The sequence below is a fragment of the Saccostrea cucullata genome, unplaced genomic scaffold (assembly GCF_032062105.1).
Source record: "Saccostrea cucullata isolate Sc308-1 unplaced genomic scaffold, CSIRO_AGI_Scuc_v1 ctg175, whole genome shotgun sequence".
Taxonomy (NCBI): domain Eukaryota; kingdom Metazoa; phylum Mollusca; class Bivalvia; order Ostreida; family Ostreidae; genus Saccostrea; species Saccostrea cuccullata.
Window position 1 is genome coordinate 471,123 of NW_026934326.1, and position 17,956 is coordinate 489,078.

Consider the following 17,956-nt stretch of genomic DNA (forward strand, 5'->3'; position numbering starts at 1 on the left):
TTTAAGAATTGTTCTCCATTAAACATAGAAATTCCATTTTCATATACTATATCAAATAAAGAAAATCGGTCTTCATTTACAATATAGTCCCAAAACTTGGAATTTTGTATATTTTTATGTAATTTGGTGTTAATATTGATATGAAAAATTTTCATTATTGTATCAGTTGACCAGCAGTAAGTTCTTTATAGCTTTAGTTGTATTCCGTGTTAACTGTATCTTTGTAGACATCAGAGGCCAGTCTCCGGGAAGCATGACAGAGTTGAGCTTTACTGACGACATGTTTATTGGAGGCTACAATAGAATCTTCCTTCCCATGAGGTGTGTAAACTGACATTCAATCCTTATTCCATCCCCAATCTCTCTACAAAGTTCTATCTGCTGTCAGAAACTTTCTTTTTTTGTTGTACAAATATTTTCAAAGAACAACATTTGCTATGTTTATATGAACCCAGTTTTGAATTTGGTAACTTGGTACAGTACTATTTTACAAGATTCTAGGTTTTGTAAATGTTTTCTTCTGTTATAGTAATGTTACTTCCCGGGGATTTGATGGTTGTATACAAGATCTACAATTTAATATCAACAAATGGGATCTAAACAAGAATGAGGCGGCCAAAGGGGTAGTCCGAGGATGTCCAGAACAGGTAACTCACTATTGCTTCTATAACATTATGTACAGGTGTTATAAAAAGTAGCTAGATACATCAGTATTTGTTTTCTACCTATTTCTATGTACTGTTTGATTTGGATATTCAATAGCAATTTCTTTCGTTTTTAGATCTTGAGAACTGCTACATTTGACCAAGATGGTGGATATATTGCCAGAGCCATGGCCAATAGTGTTGGCGAAAATTTTGATGTGACGTTTAGGATTAAGACCAAATCTGATTCCAGTATGATCCTGTATACTTCCAACAATGACCAGGTGAGGGGGGAAGTTCAGAGAGTATTTTTCTTGTAAGATTGGAGAATTCAAAACTGTACCTGTACTTCTTATTTACAAAAATGTAAATATTGAAGCTTGTCTCCTTACGCTTGTGTTTTTTCATAATTTAAAGGTATTTTATCCGTTTTGAATCATTTTATATGCAGAAAGTTTTAGAAAATTGTTTTAATTTCAGACCTCTGGATTCTCAGTGGCCATTGTGGGAGGTCGTTTGATCGTGACCTCTCACCCTGGTGGTGACCCAACAGTTCTGGAGAGCACAGTCAACACGTACAATGATGGAAACTGGCACTATGTCTCCATTATGAAAATGGGAGGAAAGTAAGGCCTTCAGCTGACCTTGACATTCAATGAATATTCATGTCAACAATTTGATACAGTTTCATTTTAACAGATTTAACATGTTGAAGTGAATGTGTCACATAATAATTGTTTCATTTAATTTATTAATTATGTTCACTTGTTTTAACTTTGTGTGTTATTTTCTAGGTTGATGATGAATATTGATGACCAGGAAATGGTCAATAAGACTGGCCGGTCAGGTACTGCTGTATTTACAGAGCGCCCCCTGTATATTGGAGGGACGGACTTCACTATGTCTGATAGCCTAGTATCATCCACAGCCAGGTTCACTGGATGTGTCTCCGATTTTACAGTCAATGGAGTGTAAGAAACATTTTAAAATATATCATTAACAGTACAATTTCAGAGCATAAATACATGTATCTTACTGAAGTCTGTGGTCAAGATAATGTACTTTTTGACATTTTGATTAGGATTAATTTTTCTCATTGTACAGATTCCTGAACTTTGCCACCGTTCCGCGACAGAATGTGCGAGGCGTCTCGTTCAGTGAGTGTCCTATTGAGGACTCTGAGACTCCCATTGCCAGGACAACTGTCCGCCCTACATTCCCCCCAGAAAGTGAGTATTCAGTCTCCCATTAAACTTATAATGGAGTCAGTCTTCTGTCTCCCTTTAAACTTTTAACTTGAGTTGGTCTTGAAATTTTCAAGTACATGTATTAGTGAACATTTGATGTATGGGCTGTATAGTATAAGCAAATATCAAGCATCATTTTTCTGCATTCAGAATTTTAACTGAATACATGTATTTCTAAAATATTTTCTACATCTTGTATTTAATTTAACCTTTCTACCCCATTTAAGTTATCTTCATATTTGCATTAGAATGTATTAAATAGACAGTGCTCCTATATTCAAATGTAGACTAGAAATCTTCATATACATGTATGATGAGATCCATAAAATTCTCATATGCTGTGCAATTACATTCAGTGAAATCCTTGTGTGTTATTCAATTTCATTTTGTAATGCCCCAAATTTATAATTCAGCAGATAGGATTCAAACATATAAAAAATAAATCTCTATACAAGACTATCTCTCTATTTAATATATTTTTAAAACTCCAACTTTTTAAAGTACTTTATGTAAACCATACAGTTGACCAATCATAAGCCCCCAGACAGAGTTAACATTGCAAGATAGCTGCTGAGATTTTGTACACCTACTGTTTTTACCTTGTGTCAGGTGAAGAGAGATCCACCACTGCACCGGTGCCTGTGGAGGAGAAGTGCCGCTTACCCTCCAATGTGGATGTAGCTACAATTACCCCCGGAGATGTGGAGGGCATCAAGTTTGGAGACACCTATACCAGTCGTTACGAATATACCAGTTGGAAGAGTCTACGAGTCCAGTAAGAAAAAAAAAATCCTTAATTTCAAGATTTATTCTCACGATATGGTTAACTCAAATTTTACAGTTTGATATACACATATGTACTTGGATTCGCATAAGGGCACCACAAAGCTGAGCATCCCCTTGTAAAGAACAAATCTATAAATCAAAGGCAGCATTTGACATCGATCTTGATACAAATTACATCACTTCTGTTTCAAAGGACAAACCAATTCACATACAGTGATGCACACACGTGCTTATTACTACATGTATATCCCATCCAACTCCATTGCGAGGGGATAAAATGGTGAGCTGTACCTAGGTACTAAGACTGATGTGATCTTTACAGGTTTACAATCTCACTAGAGTTTAAGACAACCAGCAGTGGAGGAATTATACTGTACGCCGTCGGCAGGAGAAAGATAGACTTTTTTGCCCTCACTATGAAGGAAGGACGTCTGATCTTCTCTTTTGACTGTGGCTCTAGGGCTCTGAATCTGGAAACGGACAAAACCTACAATGATGGTCTATGGCATACGGTAGACATTGGTAGAGTTCAGAAAACGGGCAAAATTTCCGTGGATGGAGAAACTCCGAAGGAGGGAGTATCCCCCGGGGCTACGCAGGCACTGAATGTTGGAAGACCCTACTTTTTGGGGGGTATAACTCCCCAGCTTCAGGGACATGATAAAGTCAAGGGACACCTACAGGTCTGTTTAACTTACACACATCCCAAAAATGAAGTACAAATGTCAATAATCATAAATTTAACCATTGTGGAATCATATATTTTCATGAGGTCAATTTTTTAAGGATTAGAGAAAAACATTGAAGTTCATAGCTCTCTGCTTGTGTTCCACAGGGTGTTTTGGGCAGTTTTGATGGATGTATCCGTAACATGAAAATTAATGAGAATAGCTTCGGAGACCCGGTGAGGGAACAGAAGGTCAGTCAGTGTGTAGCTAACCTAGAGCGGGGAACCTTCTTCAATGACCAGGGAGGATACATCAATATGAGTAAGTCTGACCAAGATTTAATTGGATGCTAAAGAAGGAAAAACAGTTTTGAAGCTCTTCTAAAGATTTTAACATCATTTATAGGGAAATCTGTCTTGTGTGTAAGAAAACTGTATACCAGCTTGAACTTTGTAGTAATTGTCATGATTTTTTTTTATAGTTGATGACTATGAAGTGGGTCTTGACTTTGCATTTAACCTTGACATCCGGCCCAGAAATCTGAGTGGTGTCCTGTTGGCGGTGCACAGCTCCAATAAGAGTGACGATTTTATCCTCTTGCAGTTAGTGGATGGAAAGGTACAACCAAATGTTTCATCACATCACTGTCAAATCATTGTCTGATAAAGGTGTCTTAATCACATCACCCTAACTTGCTATTTATGACCTTAATGTCTGAATATGATATCTTCATTACATAATCATGATTATGTTAGCTTTGTCCCGTCAATGTTTATTTAGGTCTCCAATGAGGTTTAATTCTTTTTGTATTTAGGTTATTGCAACTGCTGACAATGGTAAAGGGGAGGTAACCACCACATACATCCCCCGCCAGGAGAACGCACTGTGTGATGGAGGATGGCATAAAATCAGCGGTGAGTTCAATCTGTCAGTAAGGAAAGCCAATATTAATTTGTATAAAACTCAAGTTTACATACAAATATTCTTTTTATATGGATATATTTTTACGTGGTTTTATTCTATTACAGTGAACAAGGCTAAGAATCTCCTGTTGCTGACAGTGGATGGAATGAATGCTCCAGCTGGAACCGGGGCAAGAGGATCCTCGGAGATTAATTCCCGCGACCCGTTATATATTGGCGGAGTTCCAGGTACCTTTACTCTGCCTTGATCAGAGTTTTCAATATTTTAACAAACCCATACTGTTCAAGTGTTTGTACATTTAGCTGGACTTAGTATTACCAAATGCTGCCATGTGTAATTCTCATCCCTTAAGAACAGTGCAAAAATAGAGCAAAATGTGGTTACCTTATAATGAGAAACCATTTTCTTTGGAATTCTTATTTTATTCTTGTTTTATTTTTTTCAGATTTTAACCGGCGTGGTATTTTGGTTGACAGAAATTTTTCAGGATGTATGCGTAACTTTGAGATCAGACGTGGTAAAGATGACACTTACCAACCAAAATACTTCTCAGGAGCTAAGGATATAGTGGGAGATATAACACTCAACAAGTGTCCGCTAAACTAAACTCAAAAACCATAACATTCAAGGGGATTTGTTAAACTAAACTCAAAAACTAATCTCAAATGTGCAATATTTAAGACAACAGCATTTTTTGCTTAATAACAGGGTAATTTTTACTGAGATTCAAGTTCACTTAAAAGACTTCAATAACGCAAAAAAAAAAAAAACAAGTTTTTGCTAGAAAGGTTCACTTCTTATTAAAATTTATCATTTGATCTGTATTTAGGTTAAGGATAGAGTTTCCTGATCATTGTACAATGAACCATGAACATCACATGAATGTACAGTTTATGTATCCTGATCTTGCAATATTAGTATAAATGAAATATTATTGTGGAAAAAAAATGTTTGGCTTAATTGTTTAAAAGATACATGAATTTGGACATATTCTTAAGGTAATCAAGAGAACTTTATTTCTAGCAAATTTTTTTTTACTTTTCAAATAAAAGTTAAAAACTATATTTTGCTGAACAAAAGATTTGACAGAATAATCTTTTTATTTTTATTTCCAAGGTTGATAATTCAAATCTGGAATTTTTATATACATTTATGTATTTTTAAGCCATATGCCATCTTCTTAGAAATCCTTTTTAATTAAAAAAAAAAACGTTTCTTTGTATTTTTATTTAGAGACTTTTAAAAACATTTTATCAGATATACATTGTGTGTGAGTATTGATGTTTTTGATCTTGCAATATTAGCTCTAAAAAATATATATTGATAGACCGGAGAGCTACAGTGCCACCCAAAAAAAACTGTATATTTATTGCGCACAAAAAAGTACATGGTTTTGGATTTATTTCTCCATGTTCTTAAAACTGTAATCTCAAAATATTACTAACCGTGTGTTCCTAACATATTCATTTGACTCTTTCCACAACAAAACATTCGTCATAATCGTTGTTAATAGTTGTCCTGACCCTGATATTGTAATAATCGAACATTTCGCTTATTTATGCTGCCATTTTGGTTTCAAAGGTAATTCGGTCCAATATGCTTGATAGATGTCAACTACGAGAGTTTTTATATAGGAGAGAGAACATTTTTTAAATCTTTCCTTTTTTGCAGTTGAGGTAAGAATTTGGAAGAGTTGATTATAGAACTGAGCGCACTTTTTTGTGCGCAATAAATATACAGTTTTTTAAAAACAGCTCTTTTATCAGATATATATTGTGTGTGAGTATTGCAGCTATTTTTAGAAATGAAATGTATGCACTGTTAATCTTTTGTTCAGCATAATTTCAACAAATGAACCTCATCCCTTGTAGAAATATCCCTTGTTTGGTAATTTCCTTTAATTATGAAATAGTTTGTTATTCATTGCTTAAAACAATTATTCTTCACAAAATGTCCTTTTTCAAACTAGCCTTCTTTTAACATACCCAAAACTTTCCTTCATTTTCATATATGTTGAAATCAAAGCAAAATCAATGAAAAAATAAATGAAATGAAATAAATCTGGATTTCATCTTATTTAACCATGAAGCAGATTAATTTGAATCTAAAAATTAAATATAAAAAGTTAGATTAAGCTGTAACTGTCTTTGGATTTGGCTTTCCTATCATCAAAAACTAACAATACATTTTGTCAGTGATGTCATAAAAGGGGATATTTGTAGAAGTGATGTTTCTTTTCAATTTTAGGCCTTATGTGTAATGTCTGTTTTCATGTTTTTGTACATTTAGATCTGAATATAGTTGCATATCAGGAGGTAATGTTGAGATGTGCACTTAAATTTATTTGTATGAAAATATTAAAAACAGAAAATGAACAATGTGTTTGTTCTTCCTAAAAAATGAAAATCTCACCCAACTGAAATATACACATTCTTTTTTTTGTCCCCCGCTTGAAAAGTTGGGAATATTAATTTGGGTCTGTCCGTCTGTCAGTCATTCTGTCTGTCTGTAACGCTTTTGTTTCCACAAGATATCTCGAGAACCCTTTGAGCTTTCACAATGAAATTTTGCTTAGCAACTCCCTGTGGCCTAAGGAAGACCCCTATTTATTTTGAGGTCAAAGTTCAAGGTCGTAAATTTATATATTATGTCTGTGTGTAACACTATCCTTTCCGGGCGATATTTCAAGAGGATTTTGAGCTTTTACAGTGTAATTTTATACCAAAACTCCCTAGGACCTCTCTCAAAGTGTCCCGCCCTGTTTGTTTTATTAGTATTTATTGTATTACATGTTGCTATTTTTAGCACAGGGGCATGAGGAGAGTTATTACGTATAAATCAGGTTCTCGGCGGACTTTATGTTCTTACTACATTAGAACTATTTAATAAAGGTTAAATTAGACACTATGCATTGTGTAAAATTTTGACAATATCGAACGTGAATATATAAATACATGTATGTGACTTCATCTTTGCATATAATTTACACTAGTGTAAAGTAGTTCCGTGGTCTAGTGGTATGTCTCTCGCTTCACATATGAGAGGTCTCGGGTTCGAATCCCGGACGATCCACTTTCTATTTTTTTTTTCGGAATACTTTTTTTTTTAATAAATGATAGTATTCAGCATGTGAAATGAAAAATAAATTTATGAGGTCTGGCTTATGCCATCTCATAAAATCATCATTACAGTGTGATAAATATTCCATATAAAAAGAATCTTCTATACAATTACTAGTAATAAAGAATAAGCAATCAAATCTTTATATGCATATTGACATACATGTATTTTATTTGCTTCAGTATACATGTATACATTCAATAATTCTACAAATTCAGTCAGGGGGATCCGACTTTTTCCCTAAGCGGGGGACACAAATTCTCTGAATTAGCTTGTTATAATTAGAACAATATATCCAGATGGAAGAAAAGAACAGATAAAATACATTTAGAATAAACACTTATGTGTGGTTCAATAGACACAAAAACTCAAAGGACTTGTAAATAATTGGACTTTATTGCCACTAACATCTAGAGATTATGTACACAGTATATACAGAAACAGCCCCGCCCCCCGTCTCAGGAGATCTGGGGAGGAATGGGATTGGTGCTTTTGATGACTTGTCGTTTGTGGTGGGTATTAGCGTACACTCCGGTCTCGTCCTGCCAGGTGTTACGACCGGGGCGCCGATAGTCAGCAGTGTCTGTAAACTGAGAGTTACATTTCCTGTACGCAGCTGACAAGTCGGGGAAATCAGCAGGCTTCTCCTGTGGGAATTAGTAAAAGTCAAGTTTGTATAGAATCAATGTCCATCATTCATAAGTCATTATACATAGATGTTCGTGTTAATCACGTGGTAACACAAAGTAGCAAGACAGATAGAAAAATATATGAACATCCTCTCTTGAAATATGACCCCCATCTTAACAAACTTCTAATTGATTAAGTAGATAAGGCGTAAAAACTTGACGTTTAGATTGTTAAAGTGAGCTGTTGACTTACTGGGACAGGTGTGTACTCTGAGTCTGGGGACTGATAGTCCGCTCTGTGAGTTGTTTCTAAGTGGCACTTGTTGTACTCGGGATTGTGCCTCGGTAAAACTGCACCAAAGCCTCTCTGGGGTGTGCTTAAATCTCTAGAAGATAAAAGATACGTTTATTAATGAATTGTATCTTTAAGTGTGCATGATGACAATGAGTTTTGGGTAATCCAGTAATCTCAGTGAGATGGGTAGAGACTAAAATTTTGGTCAGACCAAAATTTCAGTCTCTACCCATCTCGCTGAGATTAGTAATCCAGTACTGTGGAATCTTCAGATTTTGTGGTGTCTCAATTCTTGGAAATTCATGGGTACCTCTTATCCATGAATTAATATCCTCCACAAATTAATAAACTAGGATTATTAAGTCATGTTTCCTTTTTTAGGTATAAGAGAATACAAAAAATTACATCCCCTCAAACCTGCAAGAATTAAGTAATCCATGAAAATTGACCCCACAGATTCACTCGGAGATCCTCGGATGACTCGTACCTCGCACATAAGACGTCAACGGTTTAATGCCGATTCCATGTGATCTTATTTGAATTTCTTTCAAATGTCATACATTTGAGATTGGAGTTAGAGTTTCTTCTTGCTTTCAAAGCCTATTAACATGAGGATGTAATCAAAATACGATAACGAATTGCACAAATTAAGAAACATTTTCGAAGAACGTTATGCAGAGCGAGATATGAAATGAGTGATAATCCGGCGGAGAAATGTAAGGATCTATTCATCCTCCACTAATCACATCCGAGGTTTGAATGGAGCGTAGCGGAGTCAGCCGAGGATTGCCGATTGCCACAGATTTTAATGATTCCAAGGTATTCAGAGGTTGCTTACTTGTCATCTGTAAATTATAAGACATGCATTTATTAATGGTTACTATTCATTACTACCTGATTATTTACCTGTCAAGGTGAGCATGCTCCACAGTATTCATGTTCATCATCGGTGTCCTTACAACTTGCTCCTCAAAATCCTTCTTCAGATTCGTTTGTTCTGCATGATCTTGATAAGTAGTCTTGTTCAAGGACTAAAAAACAGGTTTCATCAGCATGAGAGTGATGAGTTTGTGCAACAGAAAAGGTATAAGTGGCCATGAGTCTACAGCTGTTTAATAAAGTATACATTACTTCCATATAAGTGATCTAACTAACCCCATCAGTGACATCTCCTATCCTGTTGTACGTGGCTTTACACAGGTTACGTTCATCTCCCAGACTGATGTCGTAATCTTTTGGCTCTGCCTCTCGGGCTTGGTGCCTGTAAATACAAAAAAAAAAAGTATAAAATTCATATTGTTAAAAAATAAAGCACTAAAGTAAAACAAGAGGCTTTTTAGCTGGGATGAAAATGAAATGGAAATGCAAGAGTTTTGATTGAATATTTTTAACAGACTGGGAAAATTGGATCCTGCTTCCAGGTTTGTCAATTATAGGTTTAAAACCATAAAATAAAGTGATCAACTACAATTTACAATGTTTTCTGCATTAAACACAGGGATTTCTAAGCAATATCCAAAGGAAATTATCCCATTCCAGACAAAAATAAAAACTTCAAGGTAAAATAAGGATATCATATAAGTAAAGAAGACATCATGCTTGCTGAGTTTTGAGTTAACTTTTCTCAAGGCCTAAGAAAAAATGTTTGTTAACATTCTGTAACTGTAATCCAACTGACCCTAAACTTTAGCACAGATCCATTTTTCAGTGGTCTTAAAACTTAATTTGAAAAAAATAAATAAAAGAGTTGCCTAACTGTTAGATGTTGCATTGAAGAACAACATTGGTATGTAAACAAACATTTCTTTTTAGACCGAATACAATTTTATTAGAACTTATACAGTCCCATCATTGATAAAATGTGTTCTGTTAAAGTCTAGTGAGATTTTTTAAATTACTTTGCACGAACACTCAATATGAATGTGAAGTGTTAATGTCGAGGAAATTCGAAATAAGTTGCACTGAGAGGGAAAATGTAAAATAAAGCTTATAAATGCAGGCATCTTTTTACATACTACATAACATACCAGTTTGAGTTTAATGTAGCCCTTCCATAGTTCATATGATTTGATCTTAAGAACAGGGAGCCTTTTCTCTCGATGTAGTCTGGTACCCCAGCCATTTTGTATTTACATTAACAGCGGAAGTTGACACACCATTGCTTGGTTACGGTGAGGCTAAAATCAGTCTTGAAAGTGAAACTAGAAAGAAAGACTTGAAATGGAAATATGAACTTGGAAAGTACAATATAGGTAATAATCATTTTTTCCTTTTCAAATAAATCATTTAGATTATATGAAACTTTTTAAACTTTCAAGAAAATTGTTCAGCATGTAGCATAATCTTTCTTTATATTTAGGAACTAATTAACTTTCTGTCTTCTGATTGTCGACTATGGAAGGGAATTACCGCCAAAAGTCTATGTATCTTGCTTTTATTCTTATTCTGCCTACTTCTTTATGCTTTGTTATTATTGTAATTATATGTCACTTTATTGTTTTCATATTCGTCTTTATTACATTTCACTTTTGACTTTTATCCTTCTTCATTTTGTCCCTACTTCTATGTTGCTTTATTCTTGTAAATTCATTCTACTTTCTTTTAAACTTAAACAGTTTCTTTAATAAATTATTATTATCTCTACTACGAATTTTAATTCAATCACGCTAACAATGAAGCATATTCAATGAAGACGAATGGAAGTTGTCAAACCGTCAAAATTTAGTGCGGCATTATAACGCTAGGTGGTGTGGTCTTCGCTACGAGTGTTGGTAAAACTAGGTAAGCAAACCCGGGTCGGGTTATTTGAGATTCTTCAATACGCCTTAATACTTTATCAATCGAACTTCTGAAGGCCGGATCCGATCTCCCGATCCAATGATGGAAACTCCATATTTATTTTCTCTAGGCACACAGGAATAGCGGCTTCTTTTTTCAGACATAACTTTATAATATAGATCTACTATGTTCATTTAAAGGCCGATTCCCTTTTAGTAAGAGTAATGGTCAATTAAGCAAATGTAGTACGTATAGTAGGAAGAAAATTTAAATTTGATTCTAAAGAATAAGTTGAATCTAACTCAAAACCCACCCCGCCCCCGAAATAGGATTCCATTGGCGTCTGAAGCTAATTGAAAGTTTTCACCTGTAAGAATTTTTTTTAGACCTTCAAAAAAAAAAACCCTGACAACCAAAAAAAAAATGTCTATTTTCCAAACACAAAAATCCTATTTCGTGAGGAGGGGTGGGGTCGGGATGAAGGTTCGAACTCCAGTGCCAAAGTTTTTTTTTTCCCAAATACCACCACTTTCCCCATTTTATACCTTTACTGCATCGTGTCCATGGAAAGTGGGGGGGGGGGAGGGGGGCTAAAGCTACGCAGGAATGTTCAATGTCTACACTAAGTCTATCTTTGGAAAGAACGTTAACTCAATCACAATCCTCGGTTCCGACGCCTATGTATTTTCAAGTTTGGACAATATCATGGGGGATGGGGTTTATTTTGCGCTAGTCAAGTTGTTTTCAGCTGGGTAAATATTATTCTCTTGTTGCCCCCTCCCCACTTTCAAAAACGATGCTACATCATTGTTCTCTTGTCTGAAAAATATAACTCTACTAAAGTTATTTGTTGGATATTTGAATTACAGTTTAATTGTTATAAAAATGTTAAAGATTTTGAAACTAGTTAACCCTTATAAATTGGGTTGTTTTTCAGAACCTTCCACTGAACTGAACTTTATTTCACGACAGATAGTAACTGCTGATGCGCGTGATTCTAGGGACAGGGCTTTGCAAAGGAGTGGGAAGCGTTATGGGTAGGCAGGCGCGGATCCAGATTTTTTTTCCAGGGGTGGGGGGAAACCCAGTCAAAAAAAAAATCCAATCCCAGAAATTTCTTGACCGGCATAAAAAGAAGAAAAAAACCCAAACTTGCTCAAAATTCTATTCATGGCGGGGGGTTAACTTTTTTTCCTTGTTTTAGTATCTTGTTAATTCGAAGGGGTCCTACCCCCCCCCCCCCCCCCAATCTAGATCCGCGCATGGAAGGCGAAGTCGGAGTCAGACTACATGCACCCAGGCATGTAGAAACACACCGGTCTTTTTTTCTGCGTTAATATTTTATACTAAAATAGCACTTTTCAATAAAAAGAAATATCTTTAGTACGCACCGTGTTTGTCATCAATAGGAGAGCTAAAAAAAAAATCTTAAAACTCGGAAATTCTATTTGGTGGTGGTAAAAAAAAAACTTTTTTTCAGTAATAAATTTTACTCATATGCCACTAAGTACATGACTTTTAATACTAAGTATATAAGTTGACTATATATGCAACAAAAAGTGTAAGGGATGGGGGCAACAAGCCTTTTGCTGAACTTTTCCAGTTAGTAAAAAGTTACGTTTAGGTAAATGTCTCGTGGCCACCCTCCCCTCTACCGATGAAACTTACCCCATAGGAGGTCGTCCACCCGGAAGTCAGTATATATATTGAGACTTTGGTGGTGTGATTGTACATTGTATAAAAATTTTTCACTCAAATTGAGAAGCCACCTCTTGCCGGTGGAGAGCTGCAAATTTGTCCTATATACTCGGCACTTCTCTCTCTGAGGGATCCTTTTTCGTGCCAGCACCTACTGCGACACGGGACCTCGGATAATACGGTCTGGATCTCATCAGAAGGACCGAACTCCACGTCTATAGTGGTATTCGAACCCACGACGTTTTGGTCGACTCCTTACTCCTTCCTCCGACTTCGTGACTCTATAAAGAGCAACGCCGTAACCACAGTGCCACGCTGGCGACTGCATCCAAAGAGAGATAGAGAGAGAGAGAAAGAGTCATTATCCATATGTACTCGTGAAGATTATCTATGTTTAACTAAATGGTTAATATGATTTAATTATAAAACACTATTAAAATGATATTATTTAAATATTTATTCATATAGAACCTGTATACTAGTACATAGGTTCCTGATAGAACGGATTTCTTCAAAAACTGAAAACGTTAGTATATTTAAACATTGTTTTACGATTTAAAAAACTATTCGGGGTAGGGGTTGCTAGGAATGGTGGCGAATTGCTATATATTTTTAAAACTATATTGAAAAAAAAATATATCTATGTAGCTCTTATCAGACTTCCGAGGGAATGGCATGTATCGGGTACATACCTGAACTTATAACAAACATCAGCCTTTTAAAAATTTATATTAATATTTTAAAAATTTAAGTTTGATTAATAAAGTATTAAGACACAAAATTGAAAAAACTCGAATAACCCCGGCCCGGGTTTTTAATTTTACCAACACTCTTAGCGAACACCCCTGCCACCTAGCGTTATAATGCGGCACTAAATTCGGACAACTTGTATTCGTCTTCATTGAATATGCTTCATTGTTTGCTGTTAACGTTCGTAATAGCTATAATCAATTAAGGAACTGTATCAATTTAAAAGAAAGTAAAATGAATTTACAAGAATAAAGCAACATAAAATAAGGGCAAAACGAAGAAGGATAAAAGTCAAAAGTGAAATGTAATAAAGACGAATATGAAAACAATAAAGTGACATATAATTACAATAATAACAAAGCATAAAGGTAAGAATAAAAGCAAGATACATAGACTTTTGGCGGTAATTCCCTTCCATAGTCGACTCATGTAACAGTGATTATATAACATAAGTGTATTTATTCACCAATCAAGGGCCCTCAGGGGGCATATACAATTAAAAACAAACAATATAATCATGATTATAACAACATTAGCAGGTAATGGTTGCATCAGGTGCAAAATTGACTTGATCCTCACTTGTAAAAGTTCTCAGATTTGAAATACTGGTATAGTTCACAATGAAATATAAGCACCAAATATAATGTAATAATACAATATAAGGGAAAAGAAAAAAAAACCAAGCTACTTTATACTGCAATGATCAGACGGATAATAGCAAACAAGTACATGTAATCATATTATTAATTATAATATTACAAAAAGTACGTATTTTGATTATATAACTTTCTATCTTATCATTGTAAAAAAAAAACTTTCATGCCGTATGAACCCAAAATTGGACAATAAAATTATCCTATATATAAAACTAGAGTGTGTTCCAAGGAACGCATATATGTCGATCACCTGCTTTTAGCTTCATTAAGAGAGATATAGAGACAAAAAACATGATTGGCCAATGGCGTCTGACTCCTCTCTCTCTCTCTAGCGATCGTAGAGTTAACCAAAATCGGCCCAGCTCTCTGTGGTTGAAGGAGAATCAACTGCGCAAAGAAAATACTGCTGCTCTTATTTCAATTAGAACAAAACAAAGTAATTAATTTATCAGACGGATTTCATCTAGTCTAATCACATGCTAGGTGTTCCAGCTAAGGCGTGATGAACAAGGGCACTTTTTCACAAATTGATTATCGTAACAGTTCATCGTGAGCTTTTTTAAAACATATTAAAAAAATATATCAAGCTTTATCAATCTAGTATATTAACTTAGGGAGAGAAAAAAAGAAATTCATCAGATAAATAACACTTTTCTACTGTTTAATAAAAATATTTTCTCTTCCTACTTCATTTTCAATATATACCGCCACGATATAGCTCAGTCGGTATAGCTCCTGGCCCGTGATTTGAAAGTCATGAGTTCGAATCTCGGTCGTGATTGACCTAAGTCTATAAAAATACATTACAACTGTTCTTTCCCCAAGCGCTCGACAATTGGAAGTGAAAGTTGCATATCCTTTGGATGAGACCTTAAAAATCGGGGCTTTGTATTAGTACCTCGCGGGTGTTGACCTTCACTGCTCAATGGCCTGAGTGCCGAGTAAAATTCAAAATGAATCCATTCAACGAAATATGATGACGTCTCTATATAAGTAAAGAATTCTATTCTGAAACGTTAAACAACATAAAAAATCAATCATGCAATCAATCATTTTCAATAACATTAATTATTTTACTCCAGCGGACCTTTTATAGATTCAGAAAACTAGTGAAGGATTGAATCTATGACTTATCTAGAGACTAATGATATTAGTGTTCATAGGATTTTATCTCCTATAGATCCAGATACTAGAAGCGTGAGCTATGTACAGATAACCTAAACTTTTAACAAAAGAAATCACACCCAAGTGACACAACTATATCAAAACTCTGTCTAAATTATAAGTAACGTCGTCGATAATATATTTAAATGTAGATTCGAAGAAAACAGACAAGATTTTTCTTCTTTCATATACTAATATAAGGTTTTGAATAAATTCTGCTTCATTTAATATAAACAATGATAGGTCTACTTCTAACCGGGCGTAATTGGTACCCACGGGGATTCCAAAAAAATATTTTATTTTAATAGATGACGTCACAAAATTCTAATCAGACTGATTTGAGTTTATTTTGTATAATCTGTACTGTTGAAATAGCTCATATAGAGCTAGATATGAATCGTATGAATAGAATTGATGTACATCTTATTTATAGATGAAGGTATGGGGAACCAGCAGGCCATTTTGAGTGATATTGACATACAGGAGTTAAAGGAATCCACCCCTCTCTCGGACAGTGAGCTCAAGAAACTAGAACAGCGTTATCAGGCATTAGATAAGTCACCGGAAGCCACCGACGGAATTCCGTACGACAAAATGGTCCTTCTTCCAGAGTTAAGAGGCAATGAGTTGTGTTCCCATGTCGTGGCAGCAAACCTAGATGGTCGTTCCGGACGAGTATATGCAAAACAGTTTGTACAAATCTTTGGGATTCTGAGTCCAAAAGCAAAACCTGATGAAAAGAAAGAATTCTTATTTGAGATTTTTAATATTTATGGAACAAATGTATTGATGCATGATGAAATGTTCCGAATTTACAAAACTCTCTTTGACAGAACTATCAGCGACGACCATATCTTAGCTCTAACGTACCGCGCCCTCAACCATAAAGCTCTAAAGAAAAAGGGGGAGATAAACAAGGAGGAGTTCCTACAGCTGGTTCCAGATCACGAGATAGTCAATCGAATGTCAGTAGAATTATTATGACGATCGACATGAAATTCTTCACATCCCAACTGTTTCGAAATATAGATCGATGCAGTTAAATTTCATGCATTTGCGACATAAGATAAAATGTTAAGTAGATAGGGAAAAGTACTGGTATTTCAGCGAATGCAGTAGAAAAAAGTCGAATATGTTTTTGTGTGAACGTTTTATTACTATGAGTGTCTAAACTGATTAGAGGGAACTACGGAACAGACAAATCTTTATTGTAATCTGCGTATTGCAGCTTTGGAATCTGTTCCCAGTCAGGACGTACACCCCACATGTCCGGACGTGTTCCTAAAACGTTAACATACGGCGGAGGTCTGGGACCGGAGATATGAAGAGAGATTGATTCTAATTTGTTTATTCTGTTACAAAACAAACATACCAGATGTAATGATGTAAACACATTTAAAATTTTTCCAACTATGATAAATTGGAAAAATAAATTTTATGGAGATTAACATGACTAACAACCTTTTCAATTAAAAACTTAAAACCCCGAAATATAAGAGTTTGAGGATGTGTGGTATTGTTACGTGTCGGACCTGAGCGGTCAGTAATCCCGTCTCGGATTACCGAGTTTTCCAGGTGGTATGATTTATTCAATATATACAGATATAGTATGGCACCTGCCTGGTGTCTTTAAATCAAGTGACCAAAGATTTTTATATACAGTGAATACTGGTACCTGCCTGGTGTCTTATGACAATCACCTGACTGTTTTACTGGCTAAACAAGTCAGCAGACCACTGTAGGAAAGCGGGTGACCGTAATATATATTATACGGTCATCAAAACATGTCGGCTGAACCGATCGGTTGAAATTTTTCATTCAAGTTTTAAAACATTTGTTAGCACATCTGTGTAAACTCCGCTGAAAATTGAATGTAAGCCAATGAAAACTTGCTGTTGATTATTAAAACTTACTTGAACTTAAGGAAATAAAGCTGTAATACGACCTAAAAGTTTTTGAGAATGATGACCGTAACAAACCATTAAGATGACCATAATCTAAATTTTACCAGTGAAGTGGGATGACCGTAATGTACCGAATTTAATTTGTTTTCTTTCCTGTTAAAGAAGCAGATATATAGAGGATATTTATATTGACAAAGACATAAATATCATTTTCAAACATTATATTTCTAACCATATGCCAACCTTATTTCTCAAACGAAACTTTTAATAGTTGAAATGTTCATTGAAAGGTTGTCAACTCCCCCTTTTTTGCTGCAACATAGCCAAATAATATGGTGTTTTGAGAATAAGGGATGACTGCACTTAATTGGACAACGAACAGCATTTAATCTCAAAGTCCATAAAACAATACAAATTTTGAGCAGAGCGACCTCCGAAACATCAGAGGTGGGATCAGGTACCATGGAGGAGTGAGCATCCTCTGCTGACTGGTCACACCCGCCATGTGCTCCTTGTCATGATCGGGAAATAACAGAAGAATCCGTCGTCAATTCAGTGTATAAATAATGGACTAACAATTAGTATGAAAAACGTCAGTCAGCATTTTACTCAATGATAAATTGTATTTGCTGACAAGGTCATTGTATCGACCGTAGAACTTACGAAATGATGACTTTAAACGAGACTGCTGTG

At 35.2% G+C, this 17,956-nt stretch overlaps 3 protein-coding genes across 3 annotated transcripts in view; 2 read left to right on the forward strand and 1 right to left on the reverse strand.

Annotated features, from left to right (window-relative positions):
* Positions 1 to 5,525, forward strand: part of LOC134240515 (laminin subunit alpha-like) — a 34,912-nt gene extending 29,387 nt beyond the window's left edge. The window contains exons 61-73 of the mRNA XM_062722616.1: positions 228 to 321; positions 530 to 647; positions 782 to 928; positions 1,125 to 1,270; positions 1,439 to 1,615; positions 1,749 to 1,873; positions 2,501 to 2,666; positions 3,000 to 3,360; positions 3,513 to 3,666; positions 3,827 to 3,963; positions 4,160 to 4,259; positions 4,374 to 4,496; positions 4,715 to 5,525. Of these exons, the coding sequence (XP_062578600.1) occupies positions 228 to 321; positions 530 to 647; positions 782 to 928; positions 1,125 to 1,270; positions 1,439 to 1,615; positions 1,749 to 1,873; positions 2,501 to 2,666; positions 3,000 to 3,360; positions 3,513 to 3,666; positions 3,827 to 3,963; positions 4,160 to 4,259; positions 4,374 to 4,496; positions 4,715 to 4,875 (2,009 nt within the window). The 3' untranslated portion in view covers positions 4,876 to 5,525. The remainder of the gene's footprint in view (positions 1 to 227; positions 322 to 529; positions 648 to 781; positions 929 to 1,124; positions 1,271 to 1,438; positions 1,616 to 1,748; positions 1,874 to 2,500; positions 2,667 to 2,999; positions 3,361 to 3,512; positions 3,667 to 3,826; positions 3,964 to 4,159; positions 4,260 to 4,373; positions 4,497 to 4,714) is intronic.
* Positions 5,526 to 7,766: 2,241 nt separating this feature from the next.
* On the reverse strand, positions 7,767 to 10,477 carry LOC134240530 (cilia- and flagella-associated protein 95-like). Its single transcript, XM_062722629.1, has 5 exons — positions 10,341 to 10,477; positions 9,469 to 9,574; positions 9,220 to 9,344; positions 8,272 to 8,404; positions 7,767 to 8,036 (listed from the first exon to the last, which is right to left on the reverse strand). The coding sequence occupies exons 1-5, from the start codon at positions 10,433 to 10,435 to the stop codon at positions 7,848 to 7,850; spliced, it is 648 nt and encodes a 215-aa protein (XP_062578613.1). The 5' UTR covers positions 10,436 to 10,477; the 3' UTR covers positions 7,767 to 7,847.
* A 20-nt stretch (positions 10,478 to 10,497) lies between these two features.
* Positions 10,498 to 16,840, forward strand: LOC134240508 (uncharacterized). The gene is made up of 2 exons (XM_062722602.1): positions 10,498 to 10,565; positions 15,793 to 16,840. Exon 2 carries the CDS (start codon positions 15,801 to 15,803, stop codon positions 16,341 to 16,343), a length of 543 nt encoding a protein of 180 aa, XP_062578586.1. The 5' UTR covers positions 10,498 to 10,565; positions 15,793 to 15,800; the 3' UTR covers positions 16,344 to 16,840.
* Positions 16,841 to 17,956: the final 1,116 nt, after the last annotated feature.